This window comes from Prenolepis imparis, unplaced genomic scaffold (genome assembly GCF_030444845.1).
Source record: "Prenolepis imparis isolate NDT839.2.m4 unplaced genomic scaffold, iyPreImpa1.0 SCAF_1, whole genome shotgun sequence".
Lineage (NCBI taxonomy): Eukaryota > Metazoa > Arthropoda > Insecta > Hymenoptera > Formicidae > Prenolepis > Prenolepis imparis.
Genome location: NW_028141159.1, coordinates 4,562,133 through 4,583,850, shown reverse-complemented (window position 1 = coordinate 4,583,850; position 21,718 = coordinate 4,562,133). Strand labels below are relative to the sequence as shown.

Sequence of the window (21,718 nt, the reverse complement as noted above, 5' to 3'; positions counted from 1 at the left end):
TATACACAAAGTGGTACATGATATCATTCAATGCGGCGAGATTCGAATATGTCACTGCTTCGTATATCGTTTCTCGAAACGCGATTATTCTCTAAAAAATTAGTGATTATCAGCTCCGTACGATTAATTAACTCCACGATTAAAGATTCGTGAACGTGGCAGCTATTTACAAAACACATATTTTGTAAACAAATATTTCGCGAAATTTATTTATTCGAAATAGAAATCGAAACGATAAAGAATGGGAATTATAAATTACGTTGCGACATATTTACAAACGATAATTATTTCCTTAAAATTCCTATACATTTCTGGTATTCGAATATATCTGCCATTATAATTAATAATTAATCGAATGACTAAAAATTTATTTCTGCATTAAATAAAAATGGCATTTATATAGTACATATTTTTATAATTCACGCATCCGAATTCGGGAGTGCCCGTGAAAGTGTCACCTCATTCGCATCTATTTTTATCAATGAATCTTAAAGTATGATGTTCGCGCGAAACGGGAGATTGGTTTAATTGAAAGGCGGAATTCGGGAGGTTCTCGAATAAAGTTTCGCGTGTCCAAATGTAAAAGTGTCGTCCAAAATGTCACGCGTCCACGTGCGGGAGTATCTTTCAAAGTATCGCGCGTGTGAGTCAATGGACTCTGACAACCTGACGACCCTGACAATCTGAGAGAAGGAGCAAGCCAAGGAAGTATCGAGTGCCTAAAATATATAATTTATTTATATATTATTTTTTATTGATCGTGCACACATATCTATTCCCGCTTACTTGATTCCCGTTTATTTAGATGACTTAAATAAGTATTAGAGAGAAAACTTTTAGATATGTTTTATAAAAACTTGTACTTATATAAGAAAAATATTTTTTTTCTAAAACTATATAATTACTTTTTTTTATTAAACAAAATCTGTTTAAACTTATCGAATATAAAATTTACGTACAATAATATCTAATGCATCGATCGATGAATAACAGATTTTTTTTATAGCAAAAAACACGTCAAATTAGATAATTTGATTTTAATGTTTTATTTTTTTTAAACTTCTATATCGCATACGTATATTTATATGTTGCGTGTTTGGATATTTTTTATATACTTTGCGTGTTTTTAAAGAAAGTTTTTTCATTTATCGATTCATCGATTTATCCAGGTGTCCATTCTTCTCGTTCAATTTATTCGCAATCCATCACGCAGTCCCGCGACCGCATAATTACAAGACGCAACGGCTCGAGTTAAAAAAAAAAAAAAAAAAACGAGTTCATAACTCACCGCTTATCGTTTTTTCTCGCTTTAGACGCGACGAGGCTAACAAGCGATTTCATTATATACGCATACGGCCGACGATAAGGAAAGGAGAGAGAACACACGTCGGCCTCGTCGTCGGTCGAACGAGTGCCGAGAAGATGTCTGTTAGCTGTCCGATAACGCAGATGGTCGCGCGACCATCGTCGGCTCCTCGGCACATTTTCAAGGCTCCCTCGCCCGCATATCCTTCGACAGAAATAAAGGATAACGAGCTAATCGCTCGCGCGCGCCGCGCGAAACCGATATCCCGATGTGCGCGCTTATATGCACTACCTGAATAAATATACGTACCCGCCTGTATACCTGTACGTCTACGTAAATGCATGCCAACTAAATACGCGCGCGCGCAGGGAGGTTCTTGAAGATATTAATCGCGCATGTTGGTGCTTTGCATAATTTTGTAATGCATCCCGTCAGTGGTCGATAACATCTTTCGCACGACGCGATGGCCGTGGCGCGGACTCACCGCAGGAGAGGAAAGAACGCACGTGGGTGTTTTGGTATATGTAGAGTCGTTCCCTTCTTTATACATGTACACGCGAGTCGAACCAGGTTATAAGTCTCTACTGAAGCTGTGGATCGCGCCGCGACATAATTTTCTAGATAAAGCGCGAAATTCCATCAGCGTTTCTCGAGGAATTTATAAATTCAAGGTTTCTGTCTCACTCTCGTGCAAATATCCAAAAACAAAAACAAAGGAAGAGCGACACTTTTCTATATGTGATATGAGGATGTTCATTTTCGGCGTGATTACATTAAACAATCGATGCAAACTCGTAAACATCGCTATGGACCCCATAATTGACGATATATTTCTCTAACGAGATGGTAGATGACCTCATCTCTCTCCCTCAATATATGTATATACATATATATAGCGGCTTGGTTGAAAAACTAGTGCCGCCTTTCGCGGTTAGCATCCTTTTTCGGTCGGCTCCTTAATTGCCCGCTTCTAAAGATCGATCCGCTTCCATGGGTCGCACGCGCGCGTTGCCGATAATAAAGTGCTCGCGGGAATAATAATAATAATCGGCCGCACAAAGGAGCCATTATTCAGATGATAGGAAGAGAAGGAAAGAGGAGAGACATGGGGTACCGTTGATAATCGATGCCGCCATATTCAGCGAACAAGTTGTCCCGATCGCGGGCGCTTGGCAAAAATTACTCCGACGGTGAATTTATTACGCTGCTTCGCCGTCGTGTGGGGTTCGGAGCCCTCTCATCGGCGTGGGCCCCGTTGATGACGGCGGACTGGTCTTATTAGGCCCACGCGACTTCAGACCTTGTTCAGCGACGCGAGAGCAAGAGCTCGCGCCGCTCATGCGTGTCGCCAGGATTCTCGTCTCCGAAGTCTCTTCGGCTTTAATTATCAAGAAAAGGAGATAATTACGATGCTCTTTTCTACTTAATATCTATTATATAGAAAAAGAATTTTACATGACGCGCGGAATTTCTTTGGACCGAGAATCGAGGCAACAATGATAGACGTCGAATCATCACCGAATCAAGATTTAAGAATTTCCACGAATTAAGCCGTAAATAAAGCATCATCGTAAAAGGGATCTGTATGTTTCCTGGACACCTTTGTGTGCCGTCTCTGTTCTCGACAAACCATCATCTCGCATCGGGACCATCATGCAGCATCTCCCGCACGGTTGACTCTAAAACACACCGTCGTCCTCATCTAGCTCGGGCTGAACGCGAGCAAAGCATTCCCGGCGTGTCAGCTTCTATTTGCCCGATAATTTAACGCAACGTCGGCTTTCTCATCCGCGGCTCCACGTTCGCGATGGAACATTTCGCCGTCCCATTTTACATTTTCGATTAGCCGAAACGTGACGCGCGCACTCTGTCGCACGCTCTCTTATTAACGAGTCTCTCTATATTTCGACCAGTGTTTGCGCGATGGATTCGCGCTCTCTTTCTACCCACATCGTCTCTGTGTTCCTATATTTTCCCTCCTCTTCCTTTTATCCATCGCGGCTCTCTCGACTTCGCCGACTCGCCCTCGCCGCTTCGCGTCGCCGACCAGAGCGATAAATTTTCGCGCGCCGACACCGAGCAATATTTCCTTGCCGTTTGTACGTGCCAGTTCCTCTTTTTGTCGAGGGGGCTCCGTACACGCGGATAAACGCTCCGCGTAATACGGTTAAACGCCGAGAAAAAAAGGCGCACCCGGTACCCAGTACCATTTCAATTTGCGAAATGGTGCTACGTTGCTGTCGTCGCCGCGAGTTGGTGCCCTCGCGCACAAATCTGCATAAGGGCATAAGCATGCTGCAAAGTATGTCGATCAACGTGAAAGGGCTAATATAAGTTATTATACATTATAGCTCACGAAACTTGAATGTTGAAAAGCTCATTACTCGAGAATTTAAACACTATTATTTTCATCGTTTGTATTATGTATATATGCACTAGCAGATCCTGACACTGATAATGGAAGGGATTTCGGCAAAATTAATATTTTTCTTTTGGTGTCTATTTTTTTTTTATATAATTTTTTATATTAAAAAATTTTTTTTATTTTCATACTTTAAAAATCTGTTTTTCTTCATTATTTAAATAATTGTCCTCACAAATTCTGTTTAATCATTTCATCTAAAAATCTTCAATAGACGGTATTAAATCATTAAATCAGCATAACTGATTTCTTTTTAAGTTGGAAGGAAAGGGTTTTAACCCTAAAATCCCTTCTTAGGAAACTGCCAGTGTATGTATGCGTATCCATAAAATTATTTCATGCGAAAAGAACGGAAGGATTGATATCGAGAAAATACGAATCGAAAGATATCGCGCGATAACCGGCGTGATATCGAATTTTCGAAGAGTATTATTATTCGTATTAACCCGCACGAGGACGGAATGACTCTGCTGTGCGTATGCGTGCAGGTAGAATTATGTTTTTTTTATAATAAAATTTAATATCGCACCATATTGAATTATAATCAGTTCTCTCTTCCTACACTTATTCGTCTATATTTGAAACATTCTAAATACAAAGCTATATGAACAGAAAAATCTATACAAAGTATAAAATTAAATATATATTTTAATTTTAAATATACAATTTAAATATATTTTAATTTTAAGTAAATAATATTCATAAGGTAGTTTTATATGCGCGCGATGAATAATTTCACGGGATAACGCGAGAGCGCCTTTTTATCGTCCAATTTGCAAAACTACATCTCCCTTAACATACCCAACATCGCGGACGCGACATTGCCAGTTTATATAGCTCGTGGCGCAAAAAACGACATCTCGTCGAGTGGGTACCTGTTTCCTGTCTTCCGCTCGCGGAGAAAACCTCGGCAAATTTTTTGGCGCTTGGCCCAATGGAGAAATAAGAAGCGGGAAGAGGAAAAAAGAGAGAGAGAGAAATTAGCCACGACGCGGAGCGGTGCCTTGCGCAGAGCGCCGTAAATCCTGTTACATCGTGCCGACGAGGAGAGCGGGCGCAGGTGTTGCCGAGGTATCCTCGTTATTTATTGATTTACTTAATTCGGCCAAAGAGGACCGTGGGGCCCCTCGACGTTTGAAGAGAGCCGGCTCATTTCGTGATTAAAAGACGTTACGGACGCCTCGGCGCAGCATGTGTGTGGCGGCGGGATTCTACCTCCCCCTCCGTATATATTTTCGTGCTTTAACGGCTCTCGCCTTTCTCAGTTTATTGCTATTTAGACGATGAAAAGAAAGAAAAGGAAGAAGAGACGCGAGAGGAAAAGAGAGACGAGGACGTGGTGAGTAGTAAGACTCTCTTGCGGCCCGACAGAAGAAATCAACGCGAGAAATCGCCGAGATCGGCGGCAGGTAATCGAGGAAAGAATATATAAAGCTATATAGACGCGAGATCGTAACTCTACTAATTGCGATCGAAACGATCTGCGCGAGTGAAACGTCGAGTAATTCGAAAATTATCAGAAGCTGTTCTAGAATTGCGTAATTCAATCAAAATAGCTTTAAACCGAGAGATTATTAATAATTTTTTAATAATATTTCTTAATGCAAATGATAACGATGCAGAGACACAGGGAGGATAAGTTTGACATATATTCTGCATACAATTTTTATATTTATAGAATATTTCTATTTATAGAAAAATATCTCTATTGCAACTCTGTATATTGCAATGTCATCCCTATCGAGTGGTCGAACGTGCCGGCCGATACGCGCCATATGGAATTAACGTATCGAGATTAGCGCACACGCGACGTTAAAAGAGCGCGCGGGGCGACCGCGGCGACGATACGAGAGGGTCCGGATCCGATGAAACTAATTAAGTCCATTTTTCCACCGACGTAATTACGATTTACAGTCCCTAATTTCAATTACGTCCCAATTAAGTCGGCCGCGGTTGCGGAGTTGACGACGACGACGACGCGCCATGGTTCGCTCGCGGGTGCCCAGCACGGACAGCCTCATATTTATTTCCCGATCGTGGCTTTATATGCCCTTGCCTCGCATTCGCCGGGAGAAAAAAAAATCGACGAGGGAATTAACGCGACTAACAGAGAGAGTCCGCGGAATATTTTCCGCTCCCGCCCCCGAAGGAGCCTCCTATGGATCATATCGGCGCGCGGTGATTACCGGCCTCGCCGCTGGTCTACGTCGTAAAAGGGGCCATCGGGCAGAGATCGGTAAACGCTCGGATCGGCGTCGTCGTTTTAATGCCACGAGAAAAGAGATACTTTTCATATTCCCCGTGTCTGATGCACACTCGGCCGAGCTGGTTGTAATTAGCGGGATCGGGGCTGACCGGTGCGCGCCGATTACGATCGGTTCGCTGGAATCCTCCTCCGTTCGTTCGCCGCGAGAGATCCCATATTCTCACTTTTCTCCTTTGCAGAGAGTGGTTACCGATTCCTCCTGGGAACGATCTAGGTCGTTCTTAAGGATATAATTTGCTATGCGCGCGTTTCACGGTGAACGCGCCGGTGTGGATTATTCATATCGGAATTATTCTTGCGAAAAATCTATTTCCTGACGAAATAGAAATAAGAGATTGGCAATTAGAAGTTTGAAGAAAAAAGAAACACGGTTTAATATCACCCGTATATTTTAATAAAATACATTAGCGCTCGCGATTTTACTCTCTCTCAGATTACAGGATCGATACCCGGGGATTTTAAATATACGTAGCTGTAAAAAATTTTTGAAACTAACGTTTGTAGAATTCCCACATATGTATATATGCCTCTATATTCCCATTATCCTTCTCCGTCTTCCGTAACACACTGCCGTATACCGGACCTGAGATATGCGAAAGGAGATTGAATATGGAAAGTGACGAGAGAGTATCCGGATACAATGGGAGGGAAAGCAAAACAAGCGCGACAGCGAAATACGACGAAATAAAAAATACCATCCGTCTCGTGGCGGCCGGCGAGGAGAGAGATGAGGAAAGGGAAGGCGGGAGAGATGGTGATGCGAGAGAGAGAAGCTGGACCCGGCGGGTCCGTCGCCGCAGGGGGTCTCACACGTACGTGGCAACACACCCAGCCGAAAAACCAACATCGGCGCCGACAAATAACTACCCATATTATCCGATCTTGTAGGCTACCATCTCACCACGAGTCCTTTGTGAGAGACCAGCCACGTAGCGTTATGTATGACGCTGCCTCGTAGGAGCGTCGGTCCAGCCCGGTAAAATATCATGCCGGTCGACATATTTGACGAGAAGAGAGTCAGAGCCTCTCTTTCCTCTTTCCCGCTTCTCCTTTTCCCATCCTCTTATTCGTCTCTGCCGTTCGTTATGGTCAGCCACAAATCCTACTAATTAGTACGGCAGGTATTTTCGATGAAACCCCGCGCATTTAATGTCCGATTGATTTGATCTCTGAAAATGCTTCGACACTATTGAGCGAGAAGTTGCGGTTCTCTTCCGAGCGTCCTATCCGATTAATAACAATTTCTTACTTAGATTCGTGGTACAAAAACTGGAATATAAATTTTTGGCACAATGTGTATGTGTCAAGTAATTTTTGATTCCTTGGAATTTTTTAAAATATTTTTTATTGCACCGTGTAATATATACATCGATAGTTTTCGTTGATATGTTCATTCGTCTATTAGTTCATTGATAATTTTCATAATTTAGTATCCTCAGTCCCGTTATTAATAATTTGTTTAACTTTGCCTCGAAACATAATTAAAGAGTATCTTTAAAAGTTCTTCGAAAGAGCTCGAGGCATAATCGGAATGCCTCTCAAAAGGCCGACAACAGGCCCAAAGTATTTTTATTCGCGGCACCGATTATAAATCAGGGCAAATTAATCGCAAATCCAGGCGGAGAGTTCCTCCCACGCAATTCGACCGAGAATGAAAAGAGCGCTCTTCCTGTAATATACACAGGTATACACATCGTGTATAAAAAAATTGGTATAATTTTATATATCCTGCACGTTACACCATACAATATATGATTCCTTTATATAAAATTTAAAAAATTATACATAAATTAATAAAACGTCCAATATAAATTTTGTATAAAAATATGACGATTTATCCAGAGAGTTCTTCGTTTTTGTGTAAAAGTCGTCTCCAACTAACGTACGCAGTATAAGAGACTAATTATGCGCGCGCCTCGCGGATGCTGGACCGTATTAAACGAGACACGGTTTCGCGGCAACGCGTTCGCCAGAGTTGTTGTAAGCCGTTGGGCCTTATAGCGTACTATGGACGTCTTTAAAAGACTGCACCTTAAGATGGCGATGGCGGCATCGGCGTCCACAAACGCGCCGACAAACGCTGTCTCGCTAGAAACTCTTCTCCTTCTACCGCTCCACACCTTTGCCCCTCTCTCTCTCTCACTCTCTTTCTCTCTTCCCCTTCTTTGACACACAGGTACACACTGTCGCGGTCTGTTCACTGAGCTCGTGTGAAAGTTTCATGTGTATGTGTGGAGTTTCGGTTATCGAATGGTCCCCTCGCGACGACCAGGTGCTAATCAAGGTCGTTGGAAAAAAAGTTATCCGTGGGAGCTGCTCTGTCCTCTTTAGTGAACGATGATTCTGGACTTTCTTTAAGAATGGAAATGGCACGACAAAATTGTACAATTACAATTGCAATTAAAATTGTCTATAGCCATTAAAAAGATCAGAGCCACCGTGTGCGAGAAGTCCTCGATTCCGGTAGCCTAATAGCGTCGTTCGCGTTGTGTCGAGATGCAGAAAGAACGCGAAAAAATCCGTGGAATGACGGCGGAGATGGGCGAAGGAAGGGTGTGTTGGTGGAAAAAAAGAAAAAAATTACGAAAAATGCGAACTTCTCACCGCGGCCAACGACAAAGGGCTGCTGCACATTCGCCGCGGAAGATAAATCTCTCCGTCTCTGTTTCTCTCTGTGTATCTCTCCATCCCTTGATCTTCCTCTTATACTCGCTCGCTCGCTCGCTCGTCGCTCTCTCGGATCTCCTTTGGGTGTTGCTCCATAGCGATCGAGTCCAACTCCCCTTCTGGCTTGGGGAACACCGTCCTCTTCCTCTTGGCTCTCTCATTTACACTACGAGCGGCAGGATTTACTGGCCGCAGAATACAATGCGGACCTGTCCGTGTCCATCCACCGAGACCGGGAGCCGTCCTCTAGTCGTGTACCTCTTCGTCGTGGCTATACATATCCGCCCTGTGCGGCACGGGAAAGACGAAGGAGGAAGTGGAGGAGGAAAAAGAAATAGCGGGAAAGGGAGTACGGAACTGGACTCTTCAAGTATTTTGCGCCTGGCCGAGTAAAAGTTGCGCGCGAATGCTACTCGTGCAAAGAGAGTCGCGAAACAGATGGTGAAATGTTTTAAAGACGCGAGCGGAATCTTTGGAATACCTTCTATGATCTCTAACTGAAATAAATCTAAAACTTGAGATGAACTTTTTTCGATAAAAAAATATCTAAAAAATTGCAAAGAAGATCTTCGCACCAAGATGTAGATAAAATCATAAGCTAACGTTCACGAAAAGAATCAAGTGATTTTTCGCGGCAGCTAATCTTGCGCCATAAAAAAGCTTCAGAACTTATAAACTGGTTCGCGTTAGATGAGAGAGGAATTCGAAGCCTCCCGCTAGCGCGGAGACGGCGCATACAGCCGGTGACCGATGTAGAAGAAACGTGATACCGACAGCGTCAATAATTAATACGTTCCAATATATGAGTTTCCGCCGAACGGATCGTTCATTCGGTCCGGTCGAATGGCGAAGCCTCAATTTCTCGGATCGATGATCATCCTTGATCGTCTCCGCGGACGTCAAGGCGTGCCGACATGTATCTAGCGAAGGCGACTCGACTCGAGAGCCTCGCACACACGTGGCTGACATCAGAGACCGAAGCCGACGACGAGCCCCTGTTACTTTGCATAGCTTAGAGTCGTGACACCTACCAGTGTCAATTAAGCGCGGCCATTGAAAGCCGCGCAGACAATGCCCTTCAGGGATAAGAACGGTGAAAATCTCTCAAGTATCTTAGAAGCGCTGTGGTTCCAACTTGAGTATCGACTGTCGTAAGATCAACAGTATTAATGCAATTTTCCAAATTTAGCATGTAGAGCGTCAGATTATTCGGTTGCCGAAATGTTTGCTATATCTTTCGTAATTTATATTAATCCATGTTTTTAATATAAATTTTACATATATATACGTATAAATATATAATTTAAAAAATATGAAATAGACATAATCATCGCATGTAAATGTTAACAATACTCATACACTGTAAAAATAATTTGTTAACTTGACTAAACCGTTCAACTAAATTACTGTTTTGTTAATTGAACATATATTAGTATTTAAGTCAAATACGTTTTGTCAAAAGTTTTGTTAGATTTAATATGTTATATTTAATTTAAATATTTTTATATGTTCAGTTAACAAAATATTATTTAGTTGAACGGTTTAGTCAAGTTAACACATTTTTTTTTACAGTGTACGACATGTCTATACTTGAGTATTGTTAACATTTACATGCGACGATTGTCATTATATTTCATATTTTTTAAATTATATAATACGTACATATATAAAAAATTCTAATTAATTCAATTTAATAGAATACTAATAATAATAAATCTCGTAAAGGTGCATAAATTTTTTAATTTTTAATTTTAATTTTGTTTAGCTTTCGACAGAAGCAAATTTTTACTTTTTAGTGAACGCGTCGAAAAAAAATTTTCTTTTATTATTAGATAAAACATCTTCGAATTTTTATCCAAATAACGTCTAAAATGTTTTTATTAATATATTTTAATTTATACTTTATTATATATATTTTTTCATGTTTTTTATGTTTTAAAACTGTGTTACATTTTAATAAATCTGAAATTTTACCTGCATTTTGTTTAGCGCGCACAACATTTTGTTAACAAATTACATAAAACTCCAGTAAATTATAAAATATGTTCCGTGATAATGTCATGATTTTATTTTTAATAAATAACTAATACATAAGACAATAATTCTCATTTCTCTGGATTATTAAATATTAATAATGTATTAAAGAGAAAAATAGATACATAATTAAAAACTTGAATAAAATTCTTTATATACACGCGTTGTTATACAGTTATACATCAGATGTTACTGCATCTCCTATACTGAGCCTCGCGATTAATCATCTTTGATAGTTCGGCGAAACTGAGAACAGCCTATCGAAAGCTTATAGAAAATGAAAGCCGACCACTTTGCATAGTTTAGTGCGGTGACACCTCTCGCCTGGTGTCAATTAAATCCTCGTCGCCATCGAGCTAGTCGCAAGTGGAAACTTCGAAGATTCTAATTCCCTTGAGAACTTGGAACTCGCGATTAGACCGGATCGTGTACATTCGCCGATCAAAGGCTGCCACCGTGCATTCCGATTGCTTCCTAATCTCTCTCGAGGAAGTCGAGAATCGAGTCCGCGTAGTCTTTTTCTGTGTCCTCCATCTTCGCCTAACATTGTGAGGTCTGGCTTCTAATTGATATTTTTTAGAGAGAAAAGATCACGTTTTATAAAGAATGAAAAACACGTAGAAGTAATAGTTATTACTATAGATAAAAAAAAACACAATGAGAGATTGATGGAAATAATTTGGAAATTTTGAATATTCTAATATTCATCGATTTTAATTTTTATCTCCGAAAATGATATTCGATCGAGCTGCGAAAAAGATTATTACATCCTTTAAGCAGTTTTATGTAAATTCAAGTGAAACTGATATTAAAGCAAAAGATGCAAAATTTATTTCAACTGTGACTGAGAAATTCTTTGACACGTTTACCTGAATTTGAAAATTACGCGTCTGTAAAAAATTCTCAAAGTATTTCCCGCATAGTTTTCGTGAAAAAAAGGCTCGGACGAAAAGTTAGACAAAGTACCGAGTTCTCTTGATATGAAGCTCCGAGAACCTGGGCGAAACAATTTGTATGCTGATGACTATCTCTCCGTGGAGAATAATTTATAAAACGATATTAAACCGAGCTCTCCTTTTTAACGAAACACGCCACACGCTTGGTACCGTTCAATCCTTCTTCATCCTCCCCTCGCCTTTCATCAGTCACACGGTAAAACTTGAAATTTATACCTTACAAAGTAATGCAATCTGTCATTGCTACGATGATAGCGCGGCTATGAAAATTGGTGCTATGCAAATTCAAATGCATCTCTATTGGAAAGCAATGAACAATCAATTTTGCGATACGAGCAAAATGATTGAGTTTGATCGAATCCTATCTTTGGGAGATACATGCTATGAAGATATAAATTATTTAGTGCGCGCGCACGCGATAATATCACGATAAACGTTAATAACCGTCTTATATATTACGTTACGTATAGATCTGATCTCCCTGATGCATCGGCATAAGACGCATCACTTTCATGATCGCGTCGATTACTTATAAGCTCATTAACAGTATTCTGATGAAAGCCGAATCTTATAAAAATCAAGCGATGTTCGATAGTGCACCCTCCATCTCTTCTCCCTTCGTTCATTAAACCTTTCCCCCTTCTTATCTGCCACATATGTACCGTATAACATACCATGCGTCAATTAAAAACCGATGCTTTTATAAATATAATTTAGATTTTAATGAATTAATGTGTGAAAATTTAATAAGAAAAAAAATATTCCGCGATATAACAAAATATTCTAGAATTACAACAAGGGCATTAAGAGATCCTTAATTGTCTGCAAAAATTAATTGTCCGACTCAAATTTTTCCATAAATCCGTCCGTTCTATCGTGCGTGACTTTTACTATCGCGACATGCGTTATAACTCTATAAAACGCAATATTCAGCATCGTGAATCAACTTATTATTATAATACAGTCATTCGCATTCGCGGTCGATTCGCTGCCGGGCGACTCTCCTCGCATAGTTTAGCATACTATGACACGAAAGCCTGTTCGATCCTCGTCGTGAAATAAAGTCACCGCCGCGCCGTCCGTTTCGCGATTGTCCTTTTTCTCTTTCCATCCCAATCTTGCTCTTTTTATATTAATTTACTCATCCACAAAAGAGAGAGAGCGCTTACGTGACACGAAAGTCGCCGCAAAACGCAAACATTCCAAATTACCGGAATAATCGTGGTACCACGATCTCAGTTTCTGACGACAACGAGTATACGAAGAATACTTGCAAAAGTAAGGAACTTTTCCTCTTATCAAATTTCTATATTATGTAAAAATTATCTGAAGAGAGGAGGTAAACCGCATTCACACAAAAGCCATAACAGACTTCAAACGTTAAAGTTTCAAGAGAGTATTCTGTGTGTATTCTATAAAAAAAAAATAATCAAATTAGGAACAATGCAATTTTTTTTCCATGTTTTTATTTTGCTACTGGCACTCTGTATTGTTTTATTTCCATTTGACAGTCGCGGCATTACGCTGCTGTAAAATATATTACAGGTATTCGAATATAAGTTGTTGCACGGAAAATTACGTTGAATGATGTATAATGATACGAAAGCGACAACAGTTTGAGTTACAACGCGACGTGGCGAAACTTATGCACGACCGTCTAATTAGCTATGTAATACCCCTAATTGTCTCGCTGCGAGAAATCGTTAGTCTGCTTGCTTCAAACGAGGCCGTATTCATTAGCTTTTTATCTACGTAATCATCGAAGAATTCACCTCGGCACCACGGCACGACGGAAATGCGAATTCATCGAAGGTACCCTTCATTTAAAAAAAAAGGCACGCATATCGTTAATTACTCCGTTATCTTGTCAATTTGCACCGTTCCTGGAATATAATGTTTTCGTGCCACACGTTGTCGCGAGTGTGTGATATAATTCTTCTTGAAATATCACAGGATTTTTTAAAATTAAAATATGTAAAATTTTTGCAAATTCTTATAAGCATATATAGACACAATAACATGTACGAATTTATATATATATATTAGTTTAAAACACGTATATATGTATATATAAAATTTTACACACATATATATATATATATATATAATCTATTTTTTATATATATGTATATACAAATATCAAATCTTGTTAAAAAAATTTTATATGCTTCATCCTTAATGAATTGCAATACGTTCGCTGCTTCTCACATGCCTGCATCACTTTATTTTGCGATCAGGAAAGAGCGCAGCCTTGCATCTTCACACCAGCAAACCGTAATTATTACAATCGCCCCGGCCGATCGGCCGAAAGATTAAAATTCCTGCGCCACCGTTGCGCGTTCTTGCGCGGTTATCTTCTGGCAAAAAAGAAACGGTTTCTTTCATTAAAGAGGCGGCGGAATCAAAAGTTTCTTCGTTATAAAATCACGTCGACTGATGATATTCGTAAACGAACCGCGCTTAATATCTGTTCGATATCTGCTAATCATTATCATTCCCTCTGGCATCGAGCATAGTGATCGATTTCGTGTAGCGATAGAGCAAAATTATTTTTCTCGACTTGAAGCTTACCCACCATTAGTGTTATATAAGATTATTGAAACAGAAAAAAATACTAAAAATTAATTACGACATAACTTAATCCGATAAAACTCGCAGCTGGCGTTTAATGTGGAATGCGAAAGAAAACCGTACGCGGAAATTAATTAAAACGCATTATTAATCTTTAACATACGTTTTGACTTATCCATTCGACTGAGATTCAGCCAGGATTCGCGTTAAGAAATGATATTGCGATTATATTTCGCACAGATATTCGGACGCGCGATACAACTGTGCAACGGTAAATTCATCGCGCGTTAAGTTTATTTATTCATCAGTAATCACAGGCGCCAATATTGCCCATCGTATACGCTTCGCGAACGCGAGAGTTTTGACATTCTGCAACTTTGCACGCCGTATTTGGTGGACTATGAAAAATGAGAGCACACAGTGTAGTTGTATTTTTAAATTAATATATATATATAATTCTTATAATCACGTGTGGATTTTCCGGAGGGACTTTGATGATGGGGCAAGGTCGGGAAACGGAGCGGGGAACAGAGAGAAGGTCTCTAAGGAGAGAGTGTACAATATACAATACAAGCCACGGAATATCACGATTCTCGTGTCAGGAAGTAGGATCCACTTTTGACGTGCGCGGCCACGTCTGAGCCGCCTGTTCTTGTTTCTTTTTTTCCATGTTTTTTTTTTTTTTTATTGCTTTTCCTGTTCTTTTTCTCGTCGACAATGAAGGCTCGCATCGCTCCGAGCGCACGACCCGAAGGAAGCCACGAAAAATATATGCGAGGGTTGAGCAAATTCCCGAAGTTTCGAGGGAACTGAGACGCGATTCTTATTCGGGCGAGGAGTCTTTGATCGTAACAGTCAATTTAAAATTCCAATGGACAACGAACTTCATGTCGAATACATAATCGAATCGTTAATTGAAGGAGCAGATGGACGAAGAAAATGTTTCGATATAATAATAAACGCTTCGAGAGATTTTACAACAGGCTTTAGCGTTAAATCAATATCAGATCGCGTTAATATGTGACTTAATATTGTACAATGAAATTCTTCATCCACAGGCTATCTTCACTAAGAACCATCACAGCACTAAATTGATAATACATATTTACGTATTGATTACGTATATGATACAATAAGGAGTAACATTCATCCATACAAATAACTTAGCGCGTAAGAATGTGACAAGCCTTCTTCATCCACATGCCTGTTCAATTGCGTATCTGTACATATCGATTACTTTTTTTTTTGTTTCTGCACCGGAACATCGGAACTCGCTGTCGCGCTGTATATTTAGCGCTAAATGTGGCAATTCTCGTCTCACTCGATTCACATCTCATTGACTGTTTTTTTCTATTTTTTTTTTATAAATAAAAAATTTGTATTTAAAACCCGATGAAATCATATTTAGCGCTGAATATACAGCGTGAGAAACAGGTTGAGATAGTACAAGTATGTACAACGTTCGCCAGACATAGCTGAATAAAGTTCATTAAAAATCAATATACGCAAACCTAAAGCAAATCAAAAGAGAGGGTTCTGCATAAACCATGTAGTTAATAAATGATCGCGAAAATCTTTCGTTTCGTCATTCTTTATCATCCGAATAGATTTCTAATTTCTGTTTAAAACATAGTGAACGATTAATCGCGAGCCCCGTTACTCGACGATACACGATCCTTTGAACTCCAATTTCCAAACCGTTCATTTTTCGAATTGCTCGAAAATCTTCCTTCGAGATTTTTTTTCCAAAGTGCTTACCGACAGTGATTTTTATTCATGAAAGTTTTGACGACCGCGGTATTCCATTAAAACACAACCGATTATTAATTTTACCTATGATAGTTGCATTCGCGGCTCTGTTCGATTTATTGCTTTCAGAACATTTCGCTTCCCCGTAATAGATTCGGATTTACAGGCATATATGTATTATACGGCGATGATGCTTGCCTTTAACGGGTATCGTAAAATGAAACAAAGCTGCTCAGAACTTTCAAAAATCGATATATGATATATCTCTCGTTTTAATTAACATGTTCAGATTAAAGATACCTAATCAATACATTATATTCTATTTGTGAGATTGTGCATATAGATTATGAGCAAGCATATTAATGTTTAAAATTGGCAATCATTTAATTAATACCTACTTTAGAGATAAGAATTTTGAAATATTACAGTTCGATATATATAAATATTAATCATTTTAAAAAATTATAATTTTTTTTATATTTCTGTATATTTCAATATATCTCACAACTTAAGTGTTGTATTGAAAACATCGAGCGACTGATTTACTTCAAGCAGTCGCTATTGACTTACCTTTCGCTGTCACTGGATAATGGCAATAAATTATGCTGAAACGAGAGAGATCGACTTAGAAGATTCACTCGTGTCTTTCCCATTTTACGATATCCCTCGACACTATTGCAGGATCGAAAACGCGACGTGATAGCGATTAGTCGAATTACGACAGAGTAATTTTACGAATACGAATGGGGAAGCCAATCATCGATTGCGCAACGGGACGATCGACGTAAACGCGAGGATGCACAGCGAGTAGTATCGAGTCGATCTTTTGATTGTCGTTGCAACTCCGTTTCGGACGTGCGCTGCATTCGCGTTGTCGCAAACGATAACGGTCTCCTCATTCTTGGATCACATCGCGGGAATCCAGTCTCGCGGACTTCTTAAAAAAAATAAAATAAAATAAAAATAAAAAAATCGCCGCGCTCCCGCAGACATCGCGCGATTTCGCCTTAAATCACCGTTATCTCCCATCCCGGATGTCACGTTTTTCTCATTAGAGACCATTAGTGTTACGTAGCATTCGCGGATAGTGTTCTCTCTGCTAAAACTGACTCGCACGCGAGTTGATTGTAAGTTACTCGACGTTCTATTATATATTTAATAATTATCTACACCGATCGCTACTATTTATACAAATCGCAGGCCGGATCGGACTTTTGGTCGGCGCGGAGTGATTCCGGCCCTTTGTCAAATCCATGGCCGAGTAATGAGCAACTACTGTAAAATCTCATTTTTCCTTAATTTATTTTGAAAAGAAAACTTTAAAATAAAAAAAAACCAGCCCCACAGCGTCATCACGTTTTTGACGGCAATATGAAAGAAATTTTGACAAATAATTTCTATATAATTGAAATAGAGAGAAAGACGTAGGCGACGATCACAAGCCCGATCTACTCCAATCTACCTATAAAAGATCGAAAGAGATAATCCGTAAAATCGCGAGGAAGATCATCGAGTGCATGCAGATTGAGAAGCTTTCTTCTTGTTGTCAAAAAAAAAAAAAAAAAAAAAAAAAAAAAAAAAAAAAAAAAAAAATCCGCTTTGTCAGAAACGATTATCGTTCGAATAAACGAATGAAAAAGCCACTCGCCACCGCATCGCCTTCGATCGACGACATTACCTCTTACGTAATCTTAATGGACGCGAATCTCGACACACGATGACGTGGATTTCGAGAAATCGAGAGGATTCGGAAGTTGCATGGAAACTGCGATCTGCGCGGTTATTATGCCTTTTTGCAAACTCGACCCCGAGATTCTTCGAATTTAGGATTTTTTGCGCTTCTTTTTGTGTGTTTTTATAGACGTAAATCGGGCAGCGTGCGTTTTATGCATTTACGCGTCTCCTAATATCGTTATAATATAATATATTTATATAATAATTAGTACAGAGAGTTTAGATGTTATTTATATTTATATATAATATTTATATATATAATATAATATATAATATATAATATCACTAGGGTACATATGTACAGGGACTGCAAATAGTAGGAGGTGCTCTTATATTGCAATATCGTTCTCTGTTCTTTTTCCCTTAAGACCTAACGTACACAGGTAGAACGTAGACTCACACGAGATACAGGTACGCGCTCGTAGACTCTCTCTCTCTTTCTTTCTCGCATTCATTTTCTTCCTATCGCATTCACCCTTGCGTCTCGTTGAAATTTACATTAACGCGCGATAGGCGCAACGTCCGTCGAGAGTCTACCGTATCCCGCCACGCGATCTTTTCAACAGAGATATACTCCTAACGCGCGCGAATCGCGCACAAAGGTCTATTTACAGATACAGGAAACACGCGAAGGACTCCTCGTCCTGTCCCGAAAGCACGAAGAGCGTCATTTTCGCTCGCGAGCACGACTTCTCGAGCGCGACGCTGCTCCGGAAATAAAATTGCACTTTATAGTATGAGAGTCCGGCCATCCTCGCTCCCCTCCGTGTCCAGCGCGTCCAGCGAGAATCCTGGCGGACGATCGAGCGCGACCAAGATTCCCGAGTAGGACAAGGAAAGAGAGGCAGTGAGAACCGAGCACCGATCAGCCGACGTTCCTACCGCTACGACGGCTCCGACGTAGAGTCCGGCTCCCTCTCGTCGGCGGAGAGATCTTCCGGGTCGCCGCCGGACTCGTCGGCGCAGTCCTCGTTGGGATCGTCGTCCTTCGTGCTACTCACAGGTTCGTTCTCCTGTCACGGACTCCCTCCGCCGGCGTCGTCGCCCCGATGTCCGGGCGTCAAACTAGGACTTCTCCGTCTCTTTTCCTGCAGCCCGTTCACCATGTTCTCGATCGACTTGAGCTCGCCGGCCGAGCTAGGCGTCGTCGAAGTCAGAGTGCCGCCGGTCGGCGTCGGGGAATCGGTTGGCGGCCTCGGCGGTGGCGATCTAGGACTCAAGGTCCTACTGCCGGGGGTCACGGTTTCAAAAGCGGAGCCGTGCGAAGACGCCGGAAGGGTGTAGGGCGCGAATCTGTGACCCTTCAGCTGGTGCAAGGGACTCGCCAGGGGATGCGGATAGTGCGCGAAGAGCGCCGGATGCTGAGCCGCCAGGGCCAGTTGGGCATTAAACAGCATACCGGGTGTGACACCGCCGTGCAGACCCAGGGGAGAGGGTGGTATCAGGGGACCGTGACCAGGGTAGAGTCCGGGAACCGGTGGATACAGATACGGCAGTAGCGGCGGGTGAAGTGGCGGACCCACGGAAACGTCCGGTCGTGGACCTTCGGACCCAGTCAGACCCGGCCCGCCGCCGCTCTCGGACCCGGACGACTCGCTGCCCTCGCCCCGCTCGCTCGTCCGGTCGTCCCTCTCGTGGGAGTGCTCCCGTTCCCGATGATGGTGGGCCGGATGTGGCGTGTCAGGGCCGACCACATCCAGCAGCTTGTCCTCCTCGTCCATGAGATCGGTGGCGGAGTTGGACGAGCGTCTCTTGTCCGGCGACGCTGGTCCACCAGCTGTCAAACGGGAACCGCCGCCCGATACTGTCAGTAGCGCCTGCCTTCTGCAACAACGGCGCCGAGTTAGCAATCTTGGAAGGTTCGCGCTTAGTATATTCTCTAGATTAATTCTCCATTCGCATAATTTGTCAAATTAGCTCACAATTTATTTTTCGTAAGAGAAAATCAGCGCCATATAATTTAATTAAATTTGTAGTAGTATGAAATGAATTTTTATCTCAATTTCACGCGATTGTAAAGAAACAATTATGCCTTCGTATTTATAGATTGATTATTGATTTATGGAAAGGCGTGGTTAGTAAAAGTTATCAATCCTTAAAAAATTATAGAGCTGCCGGGTAAAATGGGTCCCGCCTATTTCGATACGATTTATCGATGTTCCTAAGCTGACAATCTCCTTTGAGACGCGAATGCCCACTGATTACGGCATACTGTAATTGGTTTTGAAAGAGCGGGTGATAAAGTTACCTCCTTTCTTGGCAGCGGCAATTTCGAAAATCGTTCGCAATTTCGTCGCGGTTTTGTTAACATGCCGTATGTCTCAATCAAAAATACGTGTATGTAATAAACAATATATAGCAAGAATATACATTCATGCGAAATGTTGCAAAAACCAACGATTGCAATATATATAAGCGCAATAATTGGACGTAATATATTTTTGCTTTACATATACACTGATTAACTTAAAATATATCACAAATTTGTCAAAATTATTGCAATGTTATAACTTTCAATTTGCAACAAAAAAAAGCAAAGCAACTCTATAAAGTCTTTATGCATGGCTTTAAAAAAAGGAAACAACGGTATATTTTTCTGCTGCGAATAAAATATCGCGTTCGAGAGAGAAACGAGTGCACGACCGCGAGGAGACAGAGGGGTATTGTGTGTCGAAGAGAGAATCTGAAAAGGTTCCAAGACGTATATAAGACAGCTCGCTTTCGTCTCCGCGGCGATAATTCACGCGAGAGAGGCACTGGTCGGCAGCGAGCGATGCAATAAACGAGGCCCCGGGATTTATGCGGTAGCTGTATCGCCCCGAGGCGCGGCCGTGGTATTAGATTAATTATCTTAATTGCGCCTTCAACGCCTTTCCTATGCGCGCGCCAAGCGTCTCTCTACCAAGAGCTCTCTCGTTCGCTCGCGCGTGCGTTTTGCCTTCACGTGCCCGCTTAACTTTATGCCACTCGCGGCTATTTGCACTTATAACTAGACGAGTGAGAGTGTGGCGCAATTCCTATTCGTGTTATACGTGTACATATATGTATAAGCTTGCATGAACGATAGAGAACGGCGATGGAACACTCGAGATATACGCGCGAGGCGCACTATTTTATATCGCTCTCCGGCGTCGCGGTACGACGCAAAGAACTTTTTTCCGCGAATCGCGAGGAGCTAAGGGGAATCGGGCGCTGATTTATCGCGCTGACATCTTTAGCCGCCTGTATCCCGACAGTCATGATCATTTTTCACGATGTCGCGGCGATACCGAACGCGAGAGACCGTATCATCGATTCGCCGATGCGCCGATCATCTATTCGCGATTTCCTCGGGGCAGCGTGTTTCTATCGCCCGATCTATACGCAAAGACTCGCGTATATCGCAACGTGATTTATCGAACTGCGTTAGATAAGCAGAGGAATCTAGAGGCTTTAATCATTCTTGATTAATCTACATTAACATGTATGAATCCTTATACACGCCTTTCTACGCCTTTCTAGTACGACTCTACGATCCGAAACGCAAGTAGAAGAAAAAAGTAATAATCAGCCGTGATTAGAGCTAGGCGACGACTTCGATCGTTCCCGGCGAGTGCAAATAAAAATGGACGTCCCTCTCATTGGAAGAATCGCAGAGACGGAAGAGGGAGACCGCGTACTTATTCGAGAATCCTATACCGGGTGGTGCACCGGCGGCGAACTATTGATTTCGCGCGCTCTCGCACTTATGTAGTATACAGAAACCAGAGAGCCTGAGCGCAACAACCCCTTTCGTTGCTGCAACGAGTGCATGTCACGGATGCATCCGAATGAGGAACGCGCGCGGATGCGTCTCGGACGAGTGAAAGCGCGCGCCGCTCTCTGTCTGTGTGTATGTGTGTGCACGTGTTGGTGAACTGATCGCATTAAAGGTACCGGTAAGCTTCTCGTTGTGCGAACGAACAGCTATAGTCGGGACTTACACGAGGCTTAGGTTTGTTCTGCCTGCACGAGACGATGCATTAGATTTGCCC

The 21,718-nt window shown here is 41.4% G+C and overlaps 1 protein-coding gene and 1 long non-coding RNA gene across 8 annotated transcripts in view; one reads left to right on the top strand and one right to left on the bottom strand.

Moving 5' to 3' along the window:
• Window positions 1-21,718, top strand: part of LOC145939490 (uncharacterized) — a 342,686-nt gene that overhangs the window by 36,326 nt on the left and 284,642 nt on the right. The gene's annotated exons all lie outside the window — the stretch shown is intronic.
• Window positions 17,570-21,718, bottom strand: part of Bi (T-box transcription factor bifid) — a 265,203-nt gene continuing 261,054 nt past the window's right edge. For 6 of the 7 annotated variants that reach the window (XM_083050107.1, XM_083050122.1, XM_083050127.1 and 3 more), the window contains one exon: window positions 17,570-19,529. In XM_083050107.1, the coding sequence (XP_082906233.1) occupies window positions 18,722-19,529 (808 nt within the window). In that variant the 3' untranslated portion in view covers window positions 17,570-18,721. The remainder of the gene's footprint in view (window positions 19,530-21,718) is intronic. The other variant, XM_083050117.1, reaches the window with a different exon arrangement.